The sequence below is a fragment of the Populus alba genome, chromosome 8 (assembly GCF_005239225.2).
Source record: "Populus alba chromosome 8, ASM523922v2, whole genome shotgun sequence".
Taxonomy (NCBI): Eukaryota; Viridiplantae; Streptophyta; class Magnoliopsida; order Malpighiales; family Salicaceae; genus Populus; species Populus alba.
Window position 1 is genome coordinate 4741 of NC_133291.1, and position 22002 is coordinate 26742.

General features: G+C 34.8%; 1 protein-coding gene across 6 annotated transcripts; it reads left to right on the top strand.

The window, feature by feature from the left end:
• The first annotated feature begins 5791 nt into the window (after nt 1-5791).
• LOC118045130 (sphingoid long-chain bases kinase 1) lies at nt 5792-15003 on the top strand. Of its 6 annotated transcripts, none has more exons than XM_035053682.2 (10): nt 5793-6006; nt 6126-6233; nt 6345-6932; nt 7028-7399; nt 7709-7802; nt 7878-7915; nt 10013-10159; nt 11850-11949; nt 12850-13790; nt 14430-15003. In XM_035053682.2, exons 3-10 carry the CDS (start codon nt 6414-6416, stop codon nt 14577-14579), a joined length of 2361 nt encoding a protein of 786 aa, XP_034909573.1. In that variant the 5' UTR covers nt 5793-6006; nt 6126-6233; nt 6345-6413; the 3' UTR covers nt 14580-15003. The 6 variants fall into 6 exon arrangements, with proteins under 6 accessions (XP_073267007.1, XP_034909573.1, XP_034909574.1 ...); XM_035053683.2 differs by having other exon boundaries at nt 6348-6932; XM_035053681.2 differs by having other exon boundaries at nt 6410-6932.
• The last annotated feature ends 6999 nt before the right edge of the window (nt 15004-22002 follow it).

Consider the following 22002-nt stretch of genomic DNA (forward strand, 5'->3'; position numbering starts at 1 on the left):
GATGATTCCTTAGGTATGACTTTATTTTCTTAATTTTTAATATATCACCATACCCGACTATTCCCTAGTGATATATTATTATTCAGAAAAACAAACATTATTTGGAATGAATTTTTGTGTTGTTACTGTTTGTTGGTTCAACTGTTACAGTCTTAATGCTAATATCCCATGTATGTTGTTTCAACTGTTACTGTCTTAATGGTAATGGTTTTACTTCGCAAAATATAAAAAATAATAACATTTAATCATGTTTGTGATTTTTCTTGTCTTGCAATAGAACAAGCATCGAGGCAGATTCAAATGCATACATGCAAAACATATGTTAGAAGACGAAAACATCAAATTCATGTATGCAAAATATATGTTATAAGAGGAAAAAGGAATCCAGCTCCTCTTGTTGTTGTCGATGATGTCTTAGGTATGACTCTATTTTTTTCTTAATTTCCAATATACTTGAGTATTTACCTCTTGTGATTTTTCTTGTCTTGGAATAACAAAATATATCTTAGGTATGACATTATTTTTCTCTTAATTTGGGTAGAGAAACAGGGGAGACAAAGAAGGAGCCATGAACGACAGAAAATAGATAACACAAAAAAGACACAGAGACGAACAATAACAAGACAAACACAGGGGAAGAACCCCCATCTCCTGAGTTCAGACCTCCATCACCATCGACCATCGTCTTCGTCTGCGTCTTTGTTTTCCAATAATATCACAACCAACAGCTTAGGAAAGGAAAACTAGGGAAGACACAAAAACAAAAACAGAAACAGCTTAGGACGATGGTGGTGAAGATGTTAGGTGTTGTCGGTTAAATGGACGTTTGCTCCCCTGTTTCTGTTTTTCTACATGTGTCTTCCCTAGTTTTCCTTTCCTAAGCTGTTAGTTGTGATATTATTGGAAAACAAAGACGCAGACGAAGACAAAGACGATGGTCGATGGTGATGGAGGTCTGAACTCAGGAGATGGGGGTTCTTCCCCTGTGTTTTTCTTGTTGTTGTTCTTCTCTGTGTCTTTTTTATGTTCTCTATTTTCTGTCGTTCATGGCTCCTTCTTTGTCTCCCCCTGTTTCTCTGCCCGGTCTTCTCTGTTCAAGACAAAGACGATGGTGGTAATAGCACGAGGCGCTGCTGGTTGATGGACCAAAATCTTCCCTAGTTTTGTTTCTCTCCCCTCAGCCCCTTTGTTCTATCCCCCGTTTTCTTCCTTTTTTTCCCGGTTCGTCCCTGTATTTCTTCCCCTCTCCTGGATCTTTTCGTGTCTTTTCCCGTCTCTTTAAACATTCCTTCTTCTCTGGTTTTTATCCCCCCTTAGCATGCCATCGATTGATCGTGCCTCTGTTTTAATGCAGGAGTAAAGGCAGCCGTTGTCATTTTTTCGGGTGAAGAAGATGAACAGTGTTGAGGATTTTTGCGTTTTGGTCCTTGATGTTTTGAAAGTTTGCAGTCCAGTCCTTGGGGTAAATTGCAATTGAACCCCTGCATCTCAGCGCTATTTACACATTGGTCCTTGGATTTTAATTTGTTGCAATCATGCCCCAATTAAACTCCAAACTTTGCTATTTCTTCAATTAAGTCCCAGATTTCATTAATTTAATTAAATCCAAAGTCCAATTAAGTCTAATACTTACCAATTCTCCAATTAAGCCCCTAATTGGATTAATTAAATTAATTCCAAGCTTAATTAAGTCTCAAAACTTATCAATTCTCCAATTAAATCCTTGATTGGATGAATTAAATTAATTTCAAGCTTAATTAAATCTCAAAACTTATCAATTCTCCAATTAAACCCTTAATTGGATTAATTAAATTAATTTCGAGCTTAATTAGATTAATTCCAAAGTTTAATTAAACCCCAAAAACTTCCAATTGTGTTGCCCTTAACCCAAATTTTAATTCATTCTTCATTTATTTCATTTTACTTGTTTTTTCAGCATTATTATCATCTTTTATCCTTTTCAATAAATAAAATAATAATAATAATAATAATAATTAAAATAAAAATGATCAAAATTCAGGTTATGACACCCTTAATCCTCAACTCTCAACCCCAAACCCCAAATCCTCAACCCTTAATCATCAACCCTCAACCCCAATTCCAAAACTCCAAACCCGAAACCCCTAAACCATAAACCCCAAAAACCTAAACCCTAAAACTCTTAAACCCCAAACCCAAAACCTCAAACCCTAAATCCTCAACCCTCAACCCCAATTCTGAAACCCCTAAATCATAAATTCTAAATCCTAAATCCCAAACCTCAAACACAAAAAACCTAAAACTAAACCCCAAACCATGTTAGTGGTTTTCAAAATGTTGTTAGTAAAGTATTTTTTATACCTAAACTAAAGAATAATCTTTTAAGCATTTGTCAACTACAAGAAAAATGATCTGCAATTCTCATGCAACATGAAAAACAAAAAATTTATCATTTTAAGAAAGGACTCATAATACATACCGAGATGATAACAAATTGAATGTTTATGTTGCTAGCAAATTCACTACCTTAAAAGCCAACTTATATCTTTACTTCCACACAGGATTTGGCACACGTATGACATTATCGTTATGGATATTTAAGCTACAAAGGTTTGAGACTCTCCAGTTCAAGAAGATGGTGCATATGATACCTCTGTTCAAGACTCCATCAATAGTATGTGCTAACTGTATAATTGGGAAGCAACATAGGGATCTAATCCTTAAAAAAACAATTAAAGAGCCACAGAAAAGCTCCAGCTTGTTCATACAAACCTCTACAAACCAATATCTCTTATCTCTAATAGTAAGAAGAGGTATATTATATGCTTTATTGATGACTTTACTAAAAAAGCATAGATATATTTTTTTTAGTAGAGAAATATGAAGCCTTAAGCATGTTCAAACATTTTAAGAGTTATGTTGAGAAAGAAGTAAAAGGGTATATAAAATGTTTGAGAACAAATCAAGGAGCAGAGTTCACACATCATTTGAATTCAATGAGTTTTGCACAGAGCATAACATCAAGAGGAAATTGACTACAGCGTATACTCCACAACAAAACGGAGTAGCTTAAAGGAAAAATCATACAATTATGAACACCGCTCAATGTATTCTCTCTGAAATGAGGATTCCTAAAACTTTCTTGCCAGAGGTAGTAAACTAAACAATATATGTTCTAAATTGGAGTTTTATATTGGCTGTAAAAAATCAAACACCTAAGAAAGTTTGAAGTGGAAACAAACACTTAGTTGAGCATTTTAAGGTTTACAAATATGTGGCACATATATATACTCTTAATGTGAGAAAGATAAAGCTAGATGCATAGAGCTTCACTTGTGTGTTATTGAGAATAAGTGAAACATGGAGATAAAGGCTATGGAAAGGAACAACACATGGGAACTCACTGATCTACCTACAAGTACAAAGAAGATTGGAGTAAAGTGGATCTATAAAACCAAACTTAAGAAGAATGAAGAAGTGGACAAGTTTAAAGCTTGTTTAGTAGCTAAGGGGTATGTGTAACAATAAAGGATAGACTACACGGAAGTGTTTGCATCGGTTGTAAGAAGTGATACAGTGAGAATGGTTGTGCCTTTAGCAGCTTAGAAAGGATGAAATCTCTATCAACTTGATGTCAAATCCGCCTTCTTGCATGGGGAACTTAATGAGGAAGTGTATATGGAGCAGCCTAAGGGTTATGAGTTAAACAATAAACCTCATAAAGCATACAGGTTGAAGAAAGCCCTCTATGGACTGAAACAAACTCCACGAGCTTGGTTTAGTCGTATTGAAACACATTTCATAAATGAAGGGTACAAGAAGTGATATAATGAACATACTTTATTCATTAAAACAAATAAAGGATGTAAGATTTTTATTGTTAGATTGTACGTGGATGATTTAATATTTACTAGCAATGATAAATAGATGTTTGTTAAGTGTAAGATTTCCATGTTAAGGGAGTTTGATATAACTGATTTAGAAAGAATGAGGTTATTTCTTAACATAGAAGTATTATAGAGGTCGGATGAGATTTATATTTTTTAGAGAAAGTATGCTTTGAAGGTGTTGAAGAGGTTTAGGATGGAGAATAACAACTCGGTTCATAATCCTATTATTCCATGTTGTAAACTCTTTAAATATAATAATGGAGTTTGTGATGATGAGACTTTATTTAAATAGATTGTGGGATGTCTTATATACTTAACAACTACAAGGTTGGACTTGATGCTTGTAGTATATGCAATTAGCAGGTACATAGCTAAACCAACTGAGTTGCACTTATTAGCAGCCAAGAGGTTACTAACATACTTGAAAGGAGCCAATAGTTACAAGAAAGGGGGGGTGAAGGTCTAGTTGGTTATATAGATAATGACTATACAGGAGATCTAGAAGATAGGAAAAGCACATTAGGTTGTGTCTTCATGTTGGGATCTGGAGCTGTTGTCTAGTCCTCAAGAAAATAGTCACACTTTTAACCATTAAAGTAGAGTTCGTGGTTGCAGCTGCTTGTGCTAGCCAAGCTGTTTGGATGAAGATGATATTTGAGAAATTGAATATAGAGGAAAGTAAGTGTACTACAATCCTTTGTGATAATAGATCCATAATTAAACTATCAAAAAACCCTATGTTACATGGTTAAAGCAAGCACATTGATATGCGTTTCCATTTTCTTTATGATCTCACACTATAAAGAGTAATTGAGTTGGTTTATTATGGGATACTTGTGGGATACAAGATCAGCTGGTAGATGTAATGACAAAACCCCTCACATTGAATGTGTTTCAAAGGCTTTGGAGTTAGTTGGAAGTTTGTCAAATTCTTGAATTAAACCAGTTGTAGTTGGGTGCTAGTTTAGGGGAGGAATGAAAAGAAAGTTTAGGTTTTTGTAAAGGATTCTGTTTAAGATTTTGCTCTGTTAAGATTTAGTATTTAGTTTAAATAATCCTTATTATTTAGGATTGCTTAGTGTTTCTTGATTTTTTCTGGTTACATTTATTTTTCTAATTCTGTTAAGATTGTAAAAGGCTATTTATAAACCTAGATTATTCAATAAGAATGTAGTCATTTCCAGAATTGTTGAGTACTTTTTTTATTTTGTATTCTTAACAATCCTCGTTCACATTGCTTCTTCTTACTTGTGTTGTGTGGTGGCCGATACCTAACTTAACGAAATCACATATCCATACACTCAACCTTGTTTGTCTACCTCTACCTACTATCGCTATTTTTATAATAAGCAGTAATATTATTTATTTATCTATACAAGTAAACATCGATAATTAATAAAGTAATTATTTATTTAAACTTGATTTTTATTTTTCATTTCCTTTCCTCGCTTGCATATTTTTTATTCAGCTTAACTTATTATTATTTGTCTATCAATCATCAGCAATATGAATAAGGATATTATTATTCCATCTAGTAAGTTTGGTTTCTTTAGTCTTTTAATTTCCTAAATTGATCTATTTTTATTACATTTTAAACTTTTTTACAGTTCTGGACTTGCATGGCTTGATGATCAAACAAAATTTATTGTAAATTATTTTTATTTAAATTTATATTATAAACTTCAATTTAAGATACACATTAAATATGTTTTTTTTATAAGATGTAACAGAAAAAAAAAAACTAATAACATTATTATCAACCTAGATTAAGCAAAATATGTTTTTTATAAGATTAAGCTCATGCATGCAAGTTTACGAGATTGGGGTTATATTTTTAATTGAGGTTTGTTAAAAAAAAAAAAAAAAAAAAAAAAACATAGAAGTAATATCCGGTAATAGAAAGTGGTATTATAATATGAGGCCGAAACAAAGGGGCCCGAACCCGAATGCTAGTTTCCTCTTTCTAGCCTTGAATGAACGAACCAACTAACGAATCTTCCTCGTCTTCCTCACCTCACATCACCTGATGATACTAATTGCTTCATTTTCACCTGAGACGAGATGAGACGAGAGCGCATCAGTAGAGCCTAGATGAGGATGACAATCTCACAGACATCATCATCATCGTCATTCTAAGGTAATTTTTTCGTTCCTCTTTTTCCGTGTCGTTGCCTTTTTCCCTATTCTAATCTAATCGGAAAAGGTAACAAAAAATAATAATAACCCACGGAATTGAATTGAATTGAACTTTTGCAGGCTGATCTGATCATTGATTGAATTGATTGGTGCCCTTTCTTGTCATCAATTTTGGATTTTTTACATATTGGTCATCGTCATCGTATCACCTCCAGCTCATGTGAGAGTGTGAGATTTCATTTCCTTGCAAGTTCTTTGAGTTTTTTTAATTAAATAAGTAATTTTACCAAGGGAAATTCAACCATTCCAATCTTGTCAAAATTTGTCGGATGTTCACAGAAGTGTATCGAAAATCATCACAAGTCCCTTGTCTTGTTGTTTCCTTTTCTATTACACAAACGCAGAGATATGCATCCAAGCAAGGGTGGGAATGCCGTGTCTAGGAATGATCCGGGTAGTAATTCCAACGCTACTACTGCTACTACCAACAATAGTAATAAATCTCAGCGGAGATTGAGCTTGTGCTCTCAAATAGCTATGCACTCGTCCCCAATTGTTTTTCCTGAGAAACAGAAACGCAGCAAGAAGCTCAAGGCTGCTGCTTCGAATTCCAAGAGGAGTATGGAGGTCGTTGCTGATGATCCGTTTCCATTCAACCAACCCAAGATTGATGAGCTCAAAATAGACATAGGTGGAGGAGCAGCTGCAGGAGGAGACGAAAACTCTGATTTGTTAGGCTATGCTGTCTTCTCTGGGAAACTCATTTTGGATAAGAGAAGTGTCTCTTCCTCTTCCTCTTCCTCCTATCATAGCAATACTACTAAAGACCAAGCTGACATTACCAACCAACAAGCAGTTGATGCTAAGCTTACAAGCAAGGCTTTAGTTTGGGGTTCTCATATGCTCCATCTTGAGCATGTCATCTCGGTAATATCCTCATTTCATTCCAAAAACAAAAAAACTGCACTCAAGATTTTACCATAGAGATCTAGAGCAATGACCCCCCCATGTGGCTTTGACAGGTGTCATACAATGTTGGTCTCAGACATTTTACAGTGCATTCTTATCCCATAAAAAAGAGCTCTCGTGGGCTGTCTTGCTTTATTAAACCTAAAAGAACTCGCAAAGACTACCGTTTCTTGGCTTCTAGCATAGAAGAGGCACTTCAATGGGTCGGTGGATTTGCTGATCAGCAATGCTATATTAAGTGTTTGCCTCATCCCTTGGCTTCATCAAAAAAGCAAGCTTCTTCTGAGTCGCTTCCCACTGACCCCCCTCCTGAGCTTCTCTTCAAGTGCAAGTGCCCTCCCAAAATGCTTGTCATATTAAATCCACGGTCTGGACATGGTCGTTCAACTAAAGTTTTCCATGGAATAGTAGAACCAATATTTAAGGTCCGTAACTGTTCTTGGTATTTGCTCGCAGTTTTCATGTAATTTCCAATACACGATAATCCAATGAAGCATGAAACTCTACTTCCTCCACCTCAACATGCCCATGAAAGCATGAATCACCTCTCTAAATCGATAAACATATCTAATAGATATTCCATTGTTTTTTAATCCTACTTACTTCATGTTTCTTTTCTTCTTTGGTATGATTGTTTTCTTCCTTGCATTACTTCATTTGGCGAATTAATGCACACTTTGCCCTGATATATATTGATACCAATCATTTATATTCGAAAGTGTAAACTGTGACAGCTTGCAGGGTTTAAATTGGAGGTGGTCAAAACAACATCTGCTGGCCATGCTAAAAATCTTGCTTCTACTGTTGATATCAGCACTTGTCCTGATGGTATTATTACTCAATGCATCACCTTTAACATGTTACATCTTTCATCTTTACCCTGACAACTACATATTCTTTCAGGGATTATATGCGTTGGTGGTGATGGAATTATTAATGAGGTCAGTCTTTTACCATTTCATGAAAATAACCATTTTTAATTTCTTGTTACTGAATGTTCAGTTATGAATATAATTTACCTGCTTGGACTTCATATGACCATGCCATGCACTCCATGCCCTTGTCCTGGATTTGATTTAATGACCTTGATAGTTACTTTTCACGATTTAATAGTTAGGCATGAAGAACATGATAAAAGAAACAAGATCTTTTTGAGAGGAAGAGTAAATAAATCTAGATCTTTGCGGTGCTTTGTATCCAATACTTGTTAAGAGATAAACATTTACATCGTATCATGACCAAGTTTTCCTGCATCAAAACATTTCCAATGAAGCAGAGCTTTCCCAGTCATAGGTTGGGCCTTGGTTTACATTATTGAATTTTTCAGGTTTCTGGGCTGGGTTTTTTCATCAAAATCAGCTGCATTTAAGAATTGAAGGCAATGTATAATAGCAAATGTTGTGACAACTTCTTGTGTTTGACTATGTAGATATGAATATGTTGCAGATTTTTGTGGTAAAGAGAAAAGGCCTGGTCTAGATTAGTTATTTGTTGGAGAATGGGATTGTTTGCTGTTTGATATCAATCACCATCTAAGCATGCTGATGAAAATGCCCATAGTTGAAGAGTAGAAAAAATTTGTTAGATATTGGTAAGCAATAGCAGATGCTGTTGAAGTGAAGGGAACTTCAAGGTTGTTAAAATCGCGATTTTGACACGGCACGGAAAATACAAAATAAACTCGGATCATGAAAACAGATCGTAAAATCGTAAAATCATAAGGAATTTTAAAATACATTAAAAAAAAATTCATGCTTCAAATAAAAATTCATATATAGTTCAAGCACCTTAAAATACATGCTTTAAATAAAAATTCATGCATAGTTTAAGCACCTAAATAAACAATTCAATTTTATTATATTTTTATCAAATATTTCAACATTTAAAAATAAAAAAAAAGAAATATTTTTTTGAAAATAAAATACTATAAATTACTATGACTCTAATTCTGGTCAAAGTGAAGTTTTAATTCAAATTCTTTATTCAAATAAATTTTTTTTCCTAATCAAATACTTATCACCTTGGCTTACATCACATTATCAAATTGTATTAATCATCGAGGAATATTGTTAACTCTTCAAGGGAGAAAGAGTAACCAATTAAAAAAATATCTTGTCACAAAAGCAAAAGCTATATTATCAAAATAAAAAAAGACATGTGGCAAGCAAAAGAGTGATGTTATGAGAAAAACTTCCTGCTGCATAATCAAGTACAGAGACAGGCAAACACACACATACTTAACTGTGATTGGTTTGTCCTTATTCCTATTCATGTTCTCTAAGCGAAGAGGCTAGATTATGCAAAAATCGTAAAATCGGTGGTGAAACCATGATTTTACGCAATTTCACCCGATTTTAACGATTTTACCCGTTTTAATCCAATTTTATCAATTTCCGAGTTTTTTGAACGATTTGGCATGTTAAGCCTATAACGAGTAAAATCGTGATTTTAATAACCTTGGGGAAATTAGAACACACAATTACACAGAACTTGGGATTTTTTGGGTATAAAGGAGAGGAAAATTTTGCATGGTGAGGATGATTTCATTTATTTGGAATTCTATACTGTACTATCTCAGTCCTTCTCTAGCTGAACTTTTGCTGTTTATGCAGCCCTGCCAGGTTGCACCAAATTTCTGACTCTAATTTACTTAGTCCTTGATTGGAGGATACACATTCACGGAGATCAGGTCTCCCTCCTTGGCTCCTCCCTCCATCTCTGTCATGCATTCACAGATGCATGCACTTTTGCAAGAACCCCACAAATAATGTTCCCTGCCTTTTCTGAAAGCCTAACTTAAATTCTGAGATTATTTTGCAAGTAATTTTTTTACAAATCTCAAGGATACTTGTTGCAAAATATGATTTGCTCTTATAAGGATTATCTGGGCAGTGTTCAATGAGAGCATAGTGACATTGTCTGGTGACTTGCATGCATTGACTATGTATTTGTGGTATTCAAACTGAAAATCATAATACACATGATGACAGTCTATTTCTGTATGTTGAACAAGCTATTTGACCTCTGTAATCATGCAGGTTCTAAATGGTCTGCTTAGTAGAGATAACCAGAAAGAAGGAATTTCCATACCAATTGGAATTATACCTGCTGGTTCAGATAATTCTCTGGTTTGGACTGTTCTGGGGGTTAGAGATCCAGTTTCCGCTGCCATATCTATTGTGAAGGTATTTTTCTTTTTCATGGCTAGAAAATCCTGTTCAGAAATGTTTTTATCAATCTATTGTAGATGAATGCTTTTTTCTGTGAATTTCCTTGGTCAAAACTGAGACTGTTTAACACGATTTTTCAGTATGAAAGCCATTAATTGCTTGGGGATGGACCTACCTTGCACATGTGTGTGGTTGGGGTGGGGCACAGCACTAGCTCATGCAGTTTTCTTGCTTCAGTTCTGGATAGCATCTGATTTTCTATTCAGTTAATAAGATTTAACTGCTTATTTCATGGTCAAATAATTATTGCCATCCAACTGCTTGAGCTATGTGGGATGAACTATACCAATAGAGAGAGAGAGAGAGAGAGAGAGAGAGAGAGAGTTACTTCTGGTGCCTATTGCCAGACCCCACTCTCCATAGTTAGATTTAAATCTAAATCAACCTTGCCCAAAGCTCATCGTTGCTTCCCTATTTTATCACCGCTTCTATTTATTTTCAATTTGTAATTTTAGCACTATCGTATTATGGTACCTTTCTGTACATTTGCAATAATGTGGTACAAGGTATAGTTGTATGTTGCACTAAATCCTCGTTTATACTGGGAATTGTGCAACTATCTAACTATTTGTAGCAGCAGCTAGCAAATTCAAGCTATTGTTTCAGGTTGGATCAGAAAGGAGCTACTGTTTCAGGGTTAGATCAGAATGGATGTTTATTGGTAGGGAAGGGAGGGTGGGGATGCATGAAGTAGTAGGGTGAGTGTCTTCCATAGATTTTTCATTTTGGGTAAAGCAGCAATAGGGCTTCTGAAGGAGTGCGATTTGATACTCAAGATTGTGGTGGTGTTTTTTTGGTAATTGCTTTGGTGGAGTAGGTTAACCTTAAAATAAAAATAAAGAAAAGATCAAACAGAAGTGAATACTCCATGCTGTCCTGAATCTTGATTTCTCTTTACTGTATTTTTCGAGCCCACACTTCCTATATTAGCATGTCTTAGGTGATGCAACATATGCTTTCTATATCTCAATACTCCTGGTGCCCTGCCATGAAACAGGAGTTTCAATTGGAATATTCACATCAGACCAGAAACAATTTTTAGCATGCCATCCAGGGCAAGAAGTTTGGATTCAGGTGGCATGTAATCCAGATTAGTTCCAGGTGTTCTATAGGAAAAACAAGGGGGGTCAAATTCTTTCCAAACTCAACAGTGCTTGAGATCATTTCTTGAGAATGTTTATTTACTACTGGAAGGTTGTTTGGACTTTTTTTCATTTATTCTATAGTAAATTCTACCAATTATTTGAATTAGAAGCCTACCCGTTGTTTCTCTGCAACTTGATTAGTGGAACTGATACAGCTAAGCTGGTGTCTATTATGCTAGTCAAGCTGGAGTTTTCAAGTTGCAAGATAATTATTTGTTTTGTCAGTGAGAATGCTACACCTTTCCCTGTAAACGCCTTTTCTGTAAAAACCTTTTGCATGACAGAAAAGAAGTTCAGAAATTGTGTTAGCTTTTTAGTATCCCATCACACCTTCAAATGTATTGACTGAAAAGCTGCTGTTATCCACACGCATGCATAGGTGCATTCAGTCTGAAATCATGTTGTCTCATGAGGTTCCTCAGTAAACTTCTGTATTTGTGAAAATTCCACTTCATAGCATGCTTGTGAGCTCACCATGGATGTATTTTTGTTGCTTTCAGGGCGGTCTCACTGCTACAGATGTTTTTGCTGTTGAGTGGATACAGTCTGGTGTTATACACTTTGGAATGACAGTCTCATATTATGGCTTTGTGAGTGATGGTGAGTTCACAATATTGCAATTAATCCTCGGGGAAACACTGAAACAACCAATGAAAATTTATAGGCTGATCTTATTTCTAAAAAAACCATATAAACGAATTTAAGATTCTTAAACCCATGTCCTTGTATAACTATTCTTGGTACATATAAATGTTCCTCTGAAACACATATTTATGTGAAATAATTGACAAAGAAGTGAGAGAATTGATACTTTTGTTTCTTTTTCAAGATTTGTTAAAAAAATTCATTGCACAATACCTTTTTACTTTATAAAATCCAGGTTTGTAGCCTATTTTAGATTTTAAAACATTCTTGTCGGTGTTTTTAAGCATGTTTCATTTCGTTCTTTTTATATCATTATTGATACTGCAGCCAAATAAACTTATGAGCTTTATACTTGCAAACAAGATAATTAGATCTTATTAATCCTGATGTTATAACACTTGCATCCATTTTTGTTCAAATGTTCACGAGCTTTGTTATAATGTTTGTAGTGATTACAATGCTGGGTTTGTGCTTCATGTTTGAGACATATTTGGTACATGCTGTGTATAGAGATCTTGATTTCTTATTATGAGAGGATAAGCCAAGAGCTAAGCAAATTAGAAACATGGGGACATATTGGAGACTTGCCCAATTATGTAAGAATAAATTGAGCCATTCACCCTTGTTTGTTTTGTTGGATTGCACTTTTGCAATTATCTATTCAAATTAGTGAACAGTATGAGCTGGTGGTTGATCTTTGTTTCTTTTTCCAGTTATAATATTTAATATATTGACCATTACAGAGTGTAGACAAAAACTTTCTGTACAAGACCCATGATACTTGAGATGCCTTATGTTTTTCATATGCATGATACTAATTTTTATTATTCACTTGTACTTGTTTCCCATTTGTAGTGTTGGAACTTTCCGAGAAATATCAGAAACGCTTTGGTCCATTGCGTTATTTTGTTGCTGGATTTCTTAAGTTCTTTTGCTTGCCAAAGTACAGCTACGAAGTGGAATATCTTCCTGCATCAAAAGAGGATCGAGAAGGAAAACAATCAGCTGAGGGAGACATAGTTGACATGCCAGACTTGTACACTGATGTGATGAGGAGATCTAACACAGATGGCATTCCCAGAGCCTCTAGCTTATCAAGTATTGACTCGATAATGACTCCAAGTCGAATGTCTGGAGGGGACATGGATACTACCTGCAGTAGCACCCATGCCAGCACCGAACCATCTGATTATGTGCGTGGCTTAGATCCAAAAGCAAAACGCCTGTCATCAGGGAGGACAAATGTCATGCCGGAGCCAGAAGTTATTCATCCGCAGTTACCACTGTCAACAACTCCAAACTGGCCAAGGACCAGGTCAAAATCAAGGGCCGATAAAGGATGGACTGGATTGACTACTACACATGACCCTTCTCGGTGTTCTTGGGGAAATGCCTCAATGAATGATAGAGAGGATATATCTTCAACGATATCTGATCCTGGACCGATTTGGGATGCAGAACCAAAGTGGGACACTGAACCTAATTGGGATGTGGAAAATCCTATTGATTTACCAGGGCCATCAGATGACATAGAAGCAGGGATGAAGAAGGAAGTCATTCCTAGGCTTGAGGATAAATGGGAATTTAAAAAGGGACAATTTCTTGGTATCCTGGTTTGCAATCATGCTTGCAGAACTGTTCAGAGTTCTCAGGTGGTAGCACCAAGGGCTGAGCATGATGACAACACCATGGATATGCTCTTAGTTCATGGTAGTGGGCGATGGAGGCTGCTAAGATTTTTCTTGCGATTGCAGATGGGTCAGCATCTCTCTCTCCCATATGTTGAATATATTAAGGTAAGAGCATGTACCCCTATTAATTCTTTTGCATCCATAAAATGAAGCAGCAAATTGAGTCTAGTTAATTGCATTTAGCTGCATAATGATTGTCAATGATGTAAGTATGCATGAATTTCAAGATTCTAATTGAATACAAAGGGACTTTAGATGACTGTAAAATTGATGTTGGCTGGCTCTTCCAATGCTTTTATTTATTGTTGGGCTCATCCAATGCTCTTGTTTTAGATCAGAAAAATGTGTCACGCTGTGCCTTGCCTGTTTGATCACTTTGTTGTTATTTTAATTTATTTTTTTATAGAATCTGCTATTCAAGTTTTTCTTTTAAGAGCATCTAAAACTCCAAGCATCAAGTTGATTGATATTTTAGGAATTAGCCCATACATGCAGGGCTCTGTTGAATTTTGTTGTTTTTTTAACCAACATGTGAATTTTTTTAGAAGGAAACTAGCCAGTATTTGGTCTGATCACGTAGGTATTCACTCTCAGAGATGCAGAGGTTGTGGGTGATTTCAAGCATTCATTTGTACATACAAGAAGCGTGCCGCATTGGATGCTGCATGCTTCAGGAGGCAGCAAATGTTTTCATAAATGAATTAATTAAGTTGTCTTGACACCATCTAATTCAAACTTGTGCAGGTAAAATCTGTGAAGATAAAGGCTGGGAAGCACACACCCACTGGTTGTGGAATTGATGGTGAGCTCATTCAACTAAATGGGCAGGTAATCTCTTCTTTGCTGCCAGAGCAGTGCAGACTCATTGGCCGGTTCCCAAGCCATCCTATATGACAAGCAGTGCAGACTCATTGGACGGTCCCCAAGCCATGCTATATAACAACCATGAGGCCTCGTTCTACAATCTTAAAAGGATGGGGGGACTGCTGTCGTTGCAAGTTGTGGTTGTGATATATGCATAGATCCTGGAACCAGAGAGAACTAATATGTGGTCCTTTTCTCCACCTTTTCTTAATTTTTTTATCCTTCATTTGAAGCCCCGTCACCATTGAGCCATTTGAGATCCCTGTAAATTTTTTTGTGCGGTCATGTGGATTAGTTGGCAGTTGCTGCTGCTTTTATGATTTCCTTTTAGTCCCCTTGCCTGTTGTTGGCATGAGGTGCGATTTGTATTGGAGAACACCATTCCTTTTCATTTGTGATTACAACAGAAAGTGTTCATGTCATGGTGATATTGTAAAGCATTTGGTTTCCAGCACTCCTGTTTGTTTGTCAGATTGCTTTATTCACAAATACACGACAATGTTAGTTCTGATAAGCCAGATCCACGTGTCTAGCACAATTTAAAAAGGGCATGTGCCTAGGCTTGTAAGGGAATGTTTGCTCGCGGGGTCCTTAAAAGGCAAGCAACATATCATCTGCCTTTCTCGTTTCCAACCATCAAAGGGATGGCCAGAAAATGGGGTAGGGTGTTTTTTGACCTAAAAATACAATTTTTAACCAAATTCCACATCAAAACACCGAAAACAATTCCTATGATGAAAATAAACCAATTAACCACCTCAAGAAACAAACCTAAGAACATAAATCCAAACTGAAAAAAATTATCTCTTAACCTTAATCTCTTTTTGTGGGTAATTTCATGAAGAAAAAAAAACATATCAATGGACTAGTGACACTAAGATCAATCATTTTTATGGTTGGAATTGGTGTCAATCGTTGATTTTCTTTCTATACACTAAAACCTATCAACTCTCTTTCCTTTCTCAAACAATGAACTAAAAAAAATGAAAAATAAAATTTTAAGTCAGGACTGAATTTACTCAAACTAAATGATCAAAAAGCTATTAATTGAAAAGATGCAATACTAAAGTAAACTTTGCTTGCTAATTTTAAAATTGCCGTCTATTTTCCCTATATTTTTCACTTTGATACTGTAACTCTCAATCTTGTCATTTATCAACAATGCATAAATTCACAATGAAATATAAGAAGAGCTACAATTCATTCATGCACAATAAAACCCCTCACGCCTCTTAGTTTTTATTGTTAATAAAACTAATCGTGACATATTTTGTTCCAGTTAAAAATTGTTTTGGGATGGGTTGATCATTGATGTTTGCTTTTACGTTGTGAAATGAAACAAGAAATGTTCATGTTGCTTGCTTATCATCCATAAAAAATTGGATGGACACAAGCTTTATCGTCCACCTCTGATTATTGATTCCCCTTCATCATTGATGTCATGCCACGTTTATATGGACACTTCATTTTTTGTCTTTACGATGTATCCTACCAGCCATGTATTTTCTTTTAGCTTCTTTTGTTAAGAAATATATAGCTATTCAAAGAGAATATATTTTATTTAATGTAATTTTTCTATAGTTGCTTTTAGTTTTTTTTTTACACTTGGACTTCTTAGAATAGAATAGCATAATTATAGCAACTCCCTTGTATAAAGTACATGTTTACTACTGTAATAATTAACATATGAACATATTTCAATTTTGTTTTTTGATTGTATTAGAGCTAGATTCAATACCCTAGTCTTTCTATTCATTCTTTTTTTTTGCTATTGCCGATCATTATGAAGGAACAGCAACCCTTGAACAACAATCCATATTCCTTGCACCATTCAAATCATACAGGTATGGTGCTCATCTTAAAAGCCTTTTAATGGTGATAGTTATTGGATATGGTGCAGGGCCATGATGATTTTTTGAATGCCAAATCCAAGCTGGATTTTATAAATGGAACCATTTTCATGCCATTTAAAACAAACAAGCCATATGAATATCCTTTGTGAAAAAAAATCAATGATAAGATTCTTTCTTGGAATCTTTAATTCACTTATACAAGATATTGCAGACAATGTCATTTTTTCAGTCACACCATAATAAGTATGGGAAGACCTTATGGATTGTTTTTCATAAGGCAATGCTCCTTGTATTTTTTAGATTGAACAAGATATTGCTTACCTTACTCAAGATCAAATGATTGTTGTGGCTTACTAAATTAAACTAAAAAAAATATGGGATGAATTGGGATCTTGTAATACCATAATAATACCATTTGTTCTTGTAAAGCAAAACACAATAAACACCGGCTAATACAATTTCTAATGGGACTCAATAACTCCTACAATGTCATTTGAGATCAGATTTTGATGATGAACCCATTATTTGATGTTGCTAAAGCCTATGCCTCTGTTGTATAGAAAGAGAAGCAATATAGCCTGGGCAGTATTCATGAAGTAACATATAATTCTGTCATGGCTATGCGTAAAATAGAATCAATAGCCCCGACTTCTAGACGTGGACAAGGTTCTCCTTTTTGTTTCATCTATGCTTATTGTAAACCCTTGCATTGTTCATACTATGATCATAATCATCATATGTGATAAACTTGTTGGAAATTGAATGGTTATCCACCAAAGCATCCTGAGCATCCATCCAACAACAAATATCACTCTCAATCTACCCCAGGTAATGCTCAATCCAAGCACAATAATGGCCTTTAGTTTTATGTCAACAACATTGAGGAGGATCGGCTAATACATGAGGCATCTTTAGTTATTACTAGACTTTCAGACTTACAAATTCTGTAAATAATTCCCATCATGCAAAGGAAAGGCACAATACAATTAAACAATACTATGGCCAATCCAAAAGCTAATAATGCTGACACCTTTGCAAGCTTGTTGCCAACGACATTCATGTTACGCAAGATGATTATTAATAGTGGTGCAATAGGCCACATATTTCCTCCTCAAATTTACTTGTTAACAACAACAATGGTGTTCTGTCATTAGTTACTATACCAAATAGAAAACACGTTTATATAGCTTCCATTGGCTCTTTACCTTTACATTTTGCTACTATTTTAACTAACGTGCTTGGAATATCATCTTTTAAGGTGGATTTAATGTCTATTAGCAGACTTACTAAAGATTTAAATTTCTCAATAACTTTCCTCTTTTATTGGTGTATTTTATAGGACTTGACGATGAAGATAATGATTGGTTTGGGTAAACAATGATATTGTCTTTATTACTTAGTTGTTTTGACAGCAAACCAACGACGACATCCATCCAGCCCTCAAGTCTCCTATTCTACAACTTTATGGTATTGTCTTTTAGAAAATTTTTCCTCCTTTAGATTAGGATTTATGGCAAAACATCTATTATATTTTTCTTTTCAAACTAATAATACTTGTGGTGTTTTTACACTCACAAAGCAACATCGACTATCATTTTCTATTAGTTCAATTTTGTCTATTATACCTTGAATTAATTTATTGTGATATTTGAGGGCTTTATAAAGTTGTATTTTTTTCTAGTTCAAAATAGTTTTTGACTATAGTAGATGATTACTCTCAATTTACATGGATATTCTTTATAAATCACAAAAGTAAAATACAAATTTATATCATGATTTTTTTTTTCTCATTTATCCAAACACAATTCCATGTTTCTATAGCTAATATTCAAGTCGATAATAAAGCAGAGATCTCTTTATACATGATTTTTTAAAACACAAAGGGACCACTTATCAATATTCTTGTATTTGTACTCCCCAGCAAAACCGAGTTGTAGAAAGCAAACATCGTCATATTCTTAAGTCTACGCGAGCCTTTCATTTTCAAGCCCATCTTCCTTTACATTTCTAGGTAGATTGTGTTTCTACAACTGTTCACTTAATTAATCATTTAACCACGTCACTCTTTAGCATCAAAACTCCTTTCAAACGCCTTTATAACAAACCACCCTCCTGACATCATTTTTGAGTTTTTAGGTGTCTTGTATATGCTACTAACGTGCATGTTACTCACAAATTTGCTCGTCGTGCTAAATGTTGTGCTTTTCTCGGCTATCTTTTTTGTCAAAAAGCTTACAAGCTTTATGACCTTCATGCTTATAAAATATTCACTAATCACAATGTTGTTTTTCATGAAAATATTTTTTCTTATAAGTCTAGCCATATTGCTTTCATAAACAATAATTATGTACTACCTCACATTATCACTGTTCCCTTGATTGAACCAGTTACACAAACTCTAGACCAACATTCTAAACATCCATACTTAATTCATAATGCTCCTTTACCAACACCTTTGCGCCATTCAAAACATCATTATCACCCTTCAACTATCTTGCGTGATTATGTATATAACCAAGTTACATCTCCCAACCATTCGTCGTCTCCATCATCCAGTTCTCACAAAGGTATATGTTTCCCCTTGTCAATTTTGTTTCTTATCATCGTTATTCGCCGTAGCATTATTCTTTAACCGTTATCATCCATCGAGATCCATTACAGACTATTGTATTTTATTGGGTTCTACCCTTATTTCTTGGTGGACAAAGAGGCAAAAAATTATGTCTCTCTTTTCAACAAAAGCTGAATATAAAGCCATAATAGATATATACTGTTAATTATCTTGGTTACACTCATTGCTATTGGACTTGTGAATATTGCATCTGAAGCCATTGTTGTATTATGACAACACAACAACTTTACACATAGCTTTCAATACTGTTTTTCATAAAAGAACAAGACACATAGAAATGGATTGTCATTTTATTTGTGACAAGATACAAGATGGCTTAGTTAAAACACAATATGTTTCTTCAGTGGATCAACTCACATATGTTTTTACAAAGCCATTAGGAAAGGAAGCATTCTCGACCATGATGTGCAAGTTCGATGTTCTTTACATCCATTCTCCAACTTGAGAGAGAGTGTTAAGAAATATATGGTAATTCAAAGGGAATATATTTTATTTAATGTAATTTTCCTGTAATTTTTTTTAGTTTCTTTTTATATTTAAACTATTTAGAATAGAATAGCGTAATTATAGCAACTTTCTTGTATAAAATAGATGTTTTCTACTGCAATAATAACATGCATACAAATTTTAATTTTGTTTTCTTTACATCTTTCCCTTTAGAGAATGAGTTTACATAATGATTAAAAAGAAGAGCAAGAGAAAATGAGTTTAGATGCTCCTAGTATTATAATCATTGTGTTTATTAATAAAATTGAAAGTATCAAACTCTTTCTATTTATTAATTTTAGAATGAAAATTTATTTTTATGGAGTGAATTCAAAGAAGAGTGAAATTTTGAAAATAAAGGGTTGTTTTATTTTATTTTTATAATGTAAATGAGAATCATGATTGTTAAATTCAATCAACTATCTTGATTCGAGAAATATAAAAATTGATTAAGGTTAGTTTTTAGTTAAATCAAATAGAATATTAATTTAATGAATCTTGATCGGTTGAATCATGTTTTTAATGACTCAAATGATTCAATTAAAATCAAAATGTACTTATCAACAATTAAAAAATAAAATAAAACACTATACTTTTAATAAAAATAATTAATTTAATAATTACGAATTGACAAAGTAACCAAGTTTTTTTAGGTTAATTTCTGTGGGGAGTGCCCATATATTAGGTGCAGTGAAGAAATTGAATAAAAATAATAATTAATATTTACTCCATTGTTGTTGTTATTATTATTATTAAAACTTTTGGGTAAGGAGGAGATGAGATAGCCGGAGAGAAATACATAGCCATAAGGATGGAGGACAAAACATAAATAAAACAATATCTGACTGACTGAATGTGGTAGAAACAATAAACTACATTAGTCGTTTGGACCCATAAGAAGAAGGAAAAAAAAAGTGAGTGGGCGCGATGAGTACGAGCTTGGCGTTATCGTCGGCTGCCACCGCTGCAGTCAGTTCGGCGTTCCCTGCCACAGATACCAACAAATTCAAATTCAATGCCTTAATTTCACCAAACCCAAGGCTTAACTGCCGCTACTCAATTATTACTCCTACAGCTACTAGTATAGCAACAAGTAGTAGTAGCAGACGAAGAAGAAAAACTGCTGTTTCGTGCTCGGTGGCTTTGGGATCCAACAATTCCGCAACCATGGTGACAGATGATGAAGAAGAAGAAGAAGCGAAGAAGAAGATTGGAGCAAGGGTTAGGGTGAAGGCCCCGGTGAAGGTTTACCACGTGCCTCGCGTGGCGGAGGAAGTGGATCTGTGTGGATTGGAAGGTGAGGTGAAGCAGTACGTGAGCCAGTGGAAGGGGAGGCGAGTTTCCGCTAATCTTCCTTACAAGACTCAGTTTGTCCACTCAGGAGGAGTCAAATTCTTTGCTCATCTCAGAGATGACGAATTGGAATTTATTGATTGATCGACTCACTCACTTATCCTATCACCATTTCCATGCTTGTTTGCTTCCTTTCCTATACATCATCACCATCCAATGCCCGCAGGAAAATACTCTTTTTGTTTGCTCTTCCTTTTAATTTCATAACAATAATAACAATCATGTGTGTGTGTGTGTGTGTTGTTGTTGTTATAACATGAATGATGTGTGTATACAAATATTCTTCTCCAATCCAATTCAAATGCAGTTTTGCTTATTCACTTGCTATTTCGATGAGACATTTCTTCACTGCTACATTACATTTGATCTATGCTTCCTCATTATATACCATCTTATATGAACATCCAAAAGCATAAAACAACATAAACAATCACAATGTTCTGATTCATTTATTGCATTTAATTAAATTTGATGTTTTGCCTTTTCTAGTATACATGACAGTATTAAATGAAAAGCCGGTTCCTATTGTACAGCTCTGATCAGATTAAAGATCAATGGTATGTCTATGATTGAATGGAAGATTAACTGAATATTTGTGGTACTAGTCTTTGTGTACCTCTTCCCTGCCGTCCCTGCCAGCTTCATGAATTCCATTCTCCTTTGAATTGAAAAGCTTTGGCTGGGACATAGCGTTCTCAATGAAATGAGCTGTCGACTCATCTTCTTAGCATTTTTATGGAGGCTGTTCATAAGTTCTAGATTTGTCTTCAAAGCTGCATAGCTCTGTCGCCAGTGTGTTGTTGTTAGTGATGTTACCTCAACTCTTGGTTGGTTGAGAATTTCTAGTTACCTCGTATAATATTAATCTCATTAGTTATTATGCAAGGCAATTTGCCTCCCTTCAAAAATTATACTTGTGATACTTCTAGCTTATCGTTTTAGTTCTTCTCATTCAGTTATTATGACATTGCATCATTATCGATTGCTGATCATGCTGCTTTCTTTGAAGCCTGTACTGTTCAATTGCCAGTTTGTTCAAGTCCAAAATAGCTTTTTACCCAAAACAGAAAAGGCTGGTCAGTTACCGAAAGGAAGCGGAAAAAATGAGGTAACCTAGTGGGCGAATAGC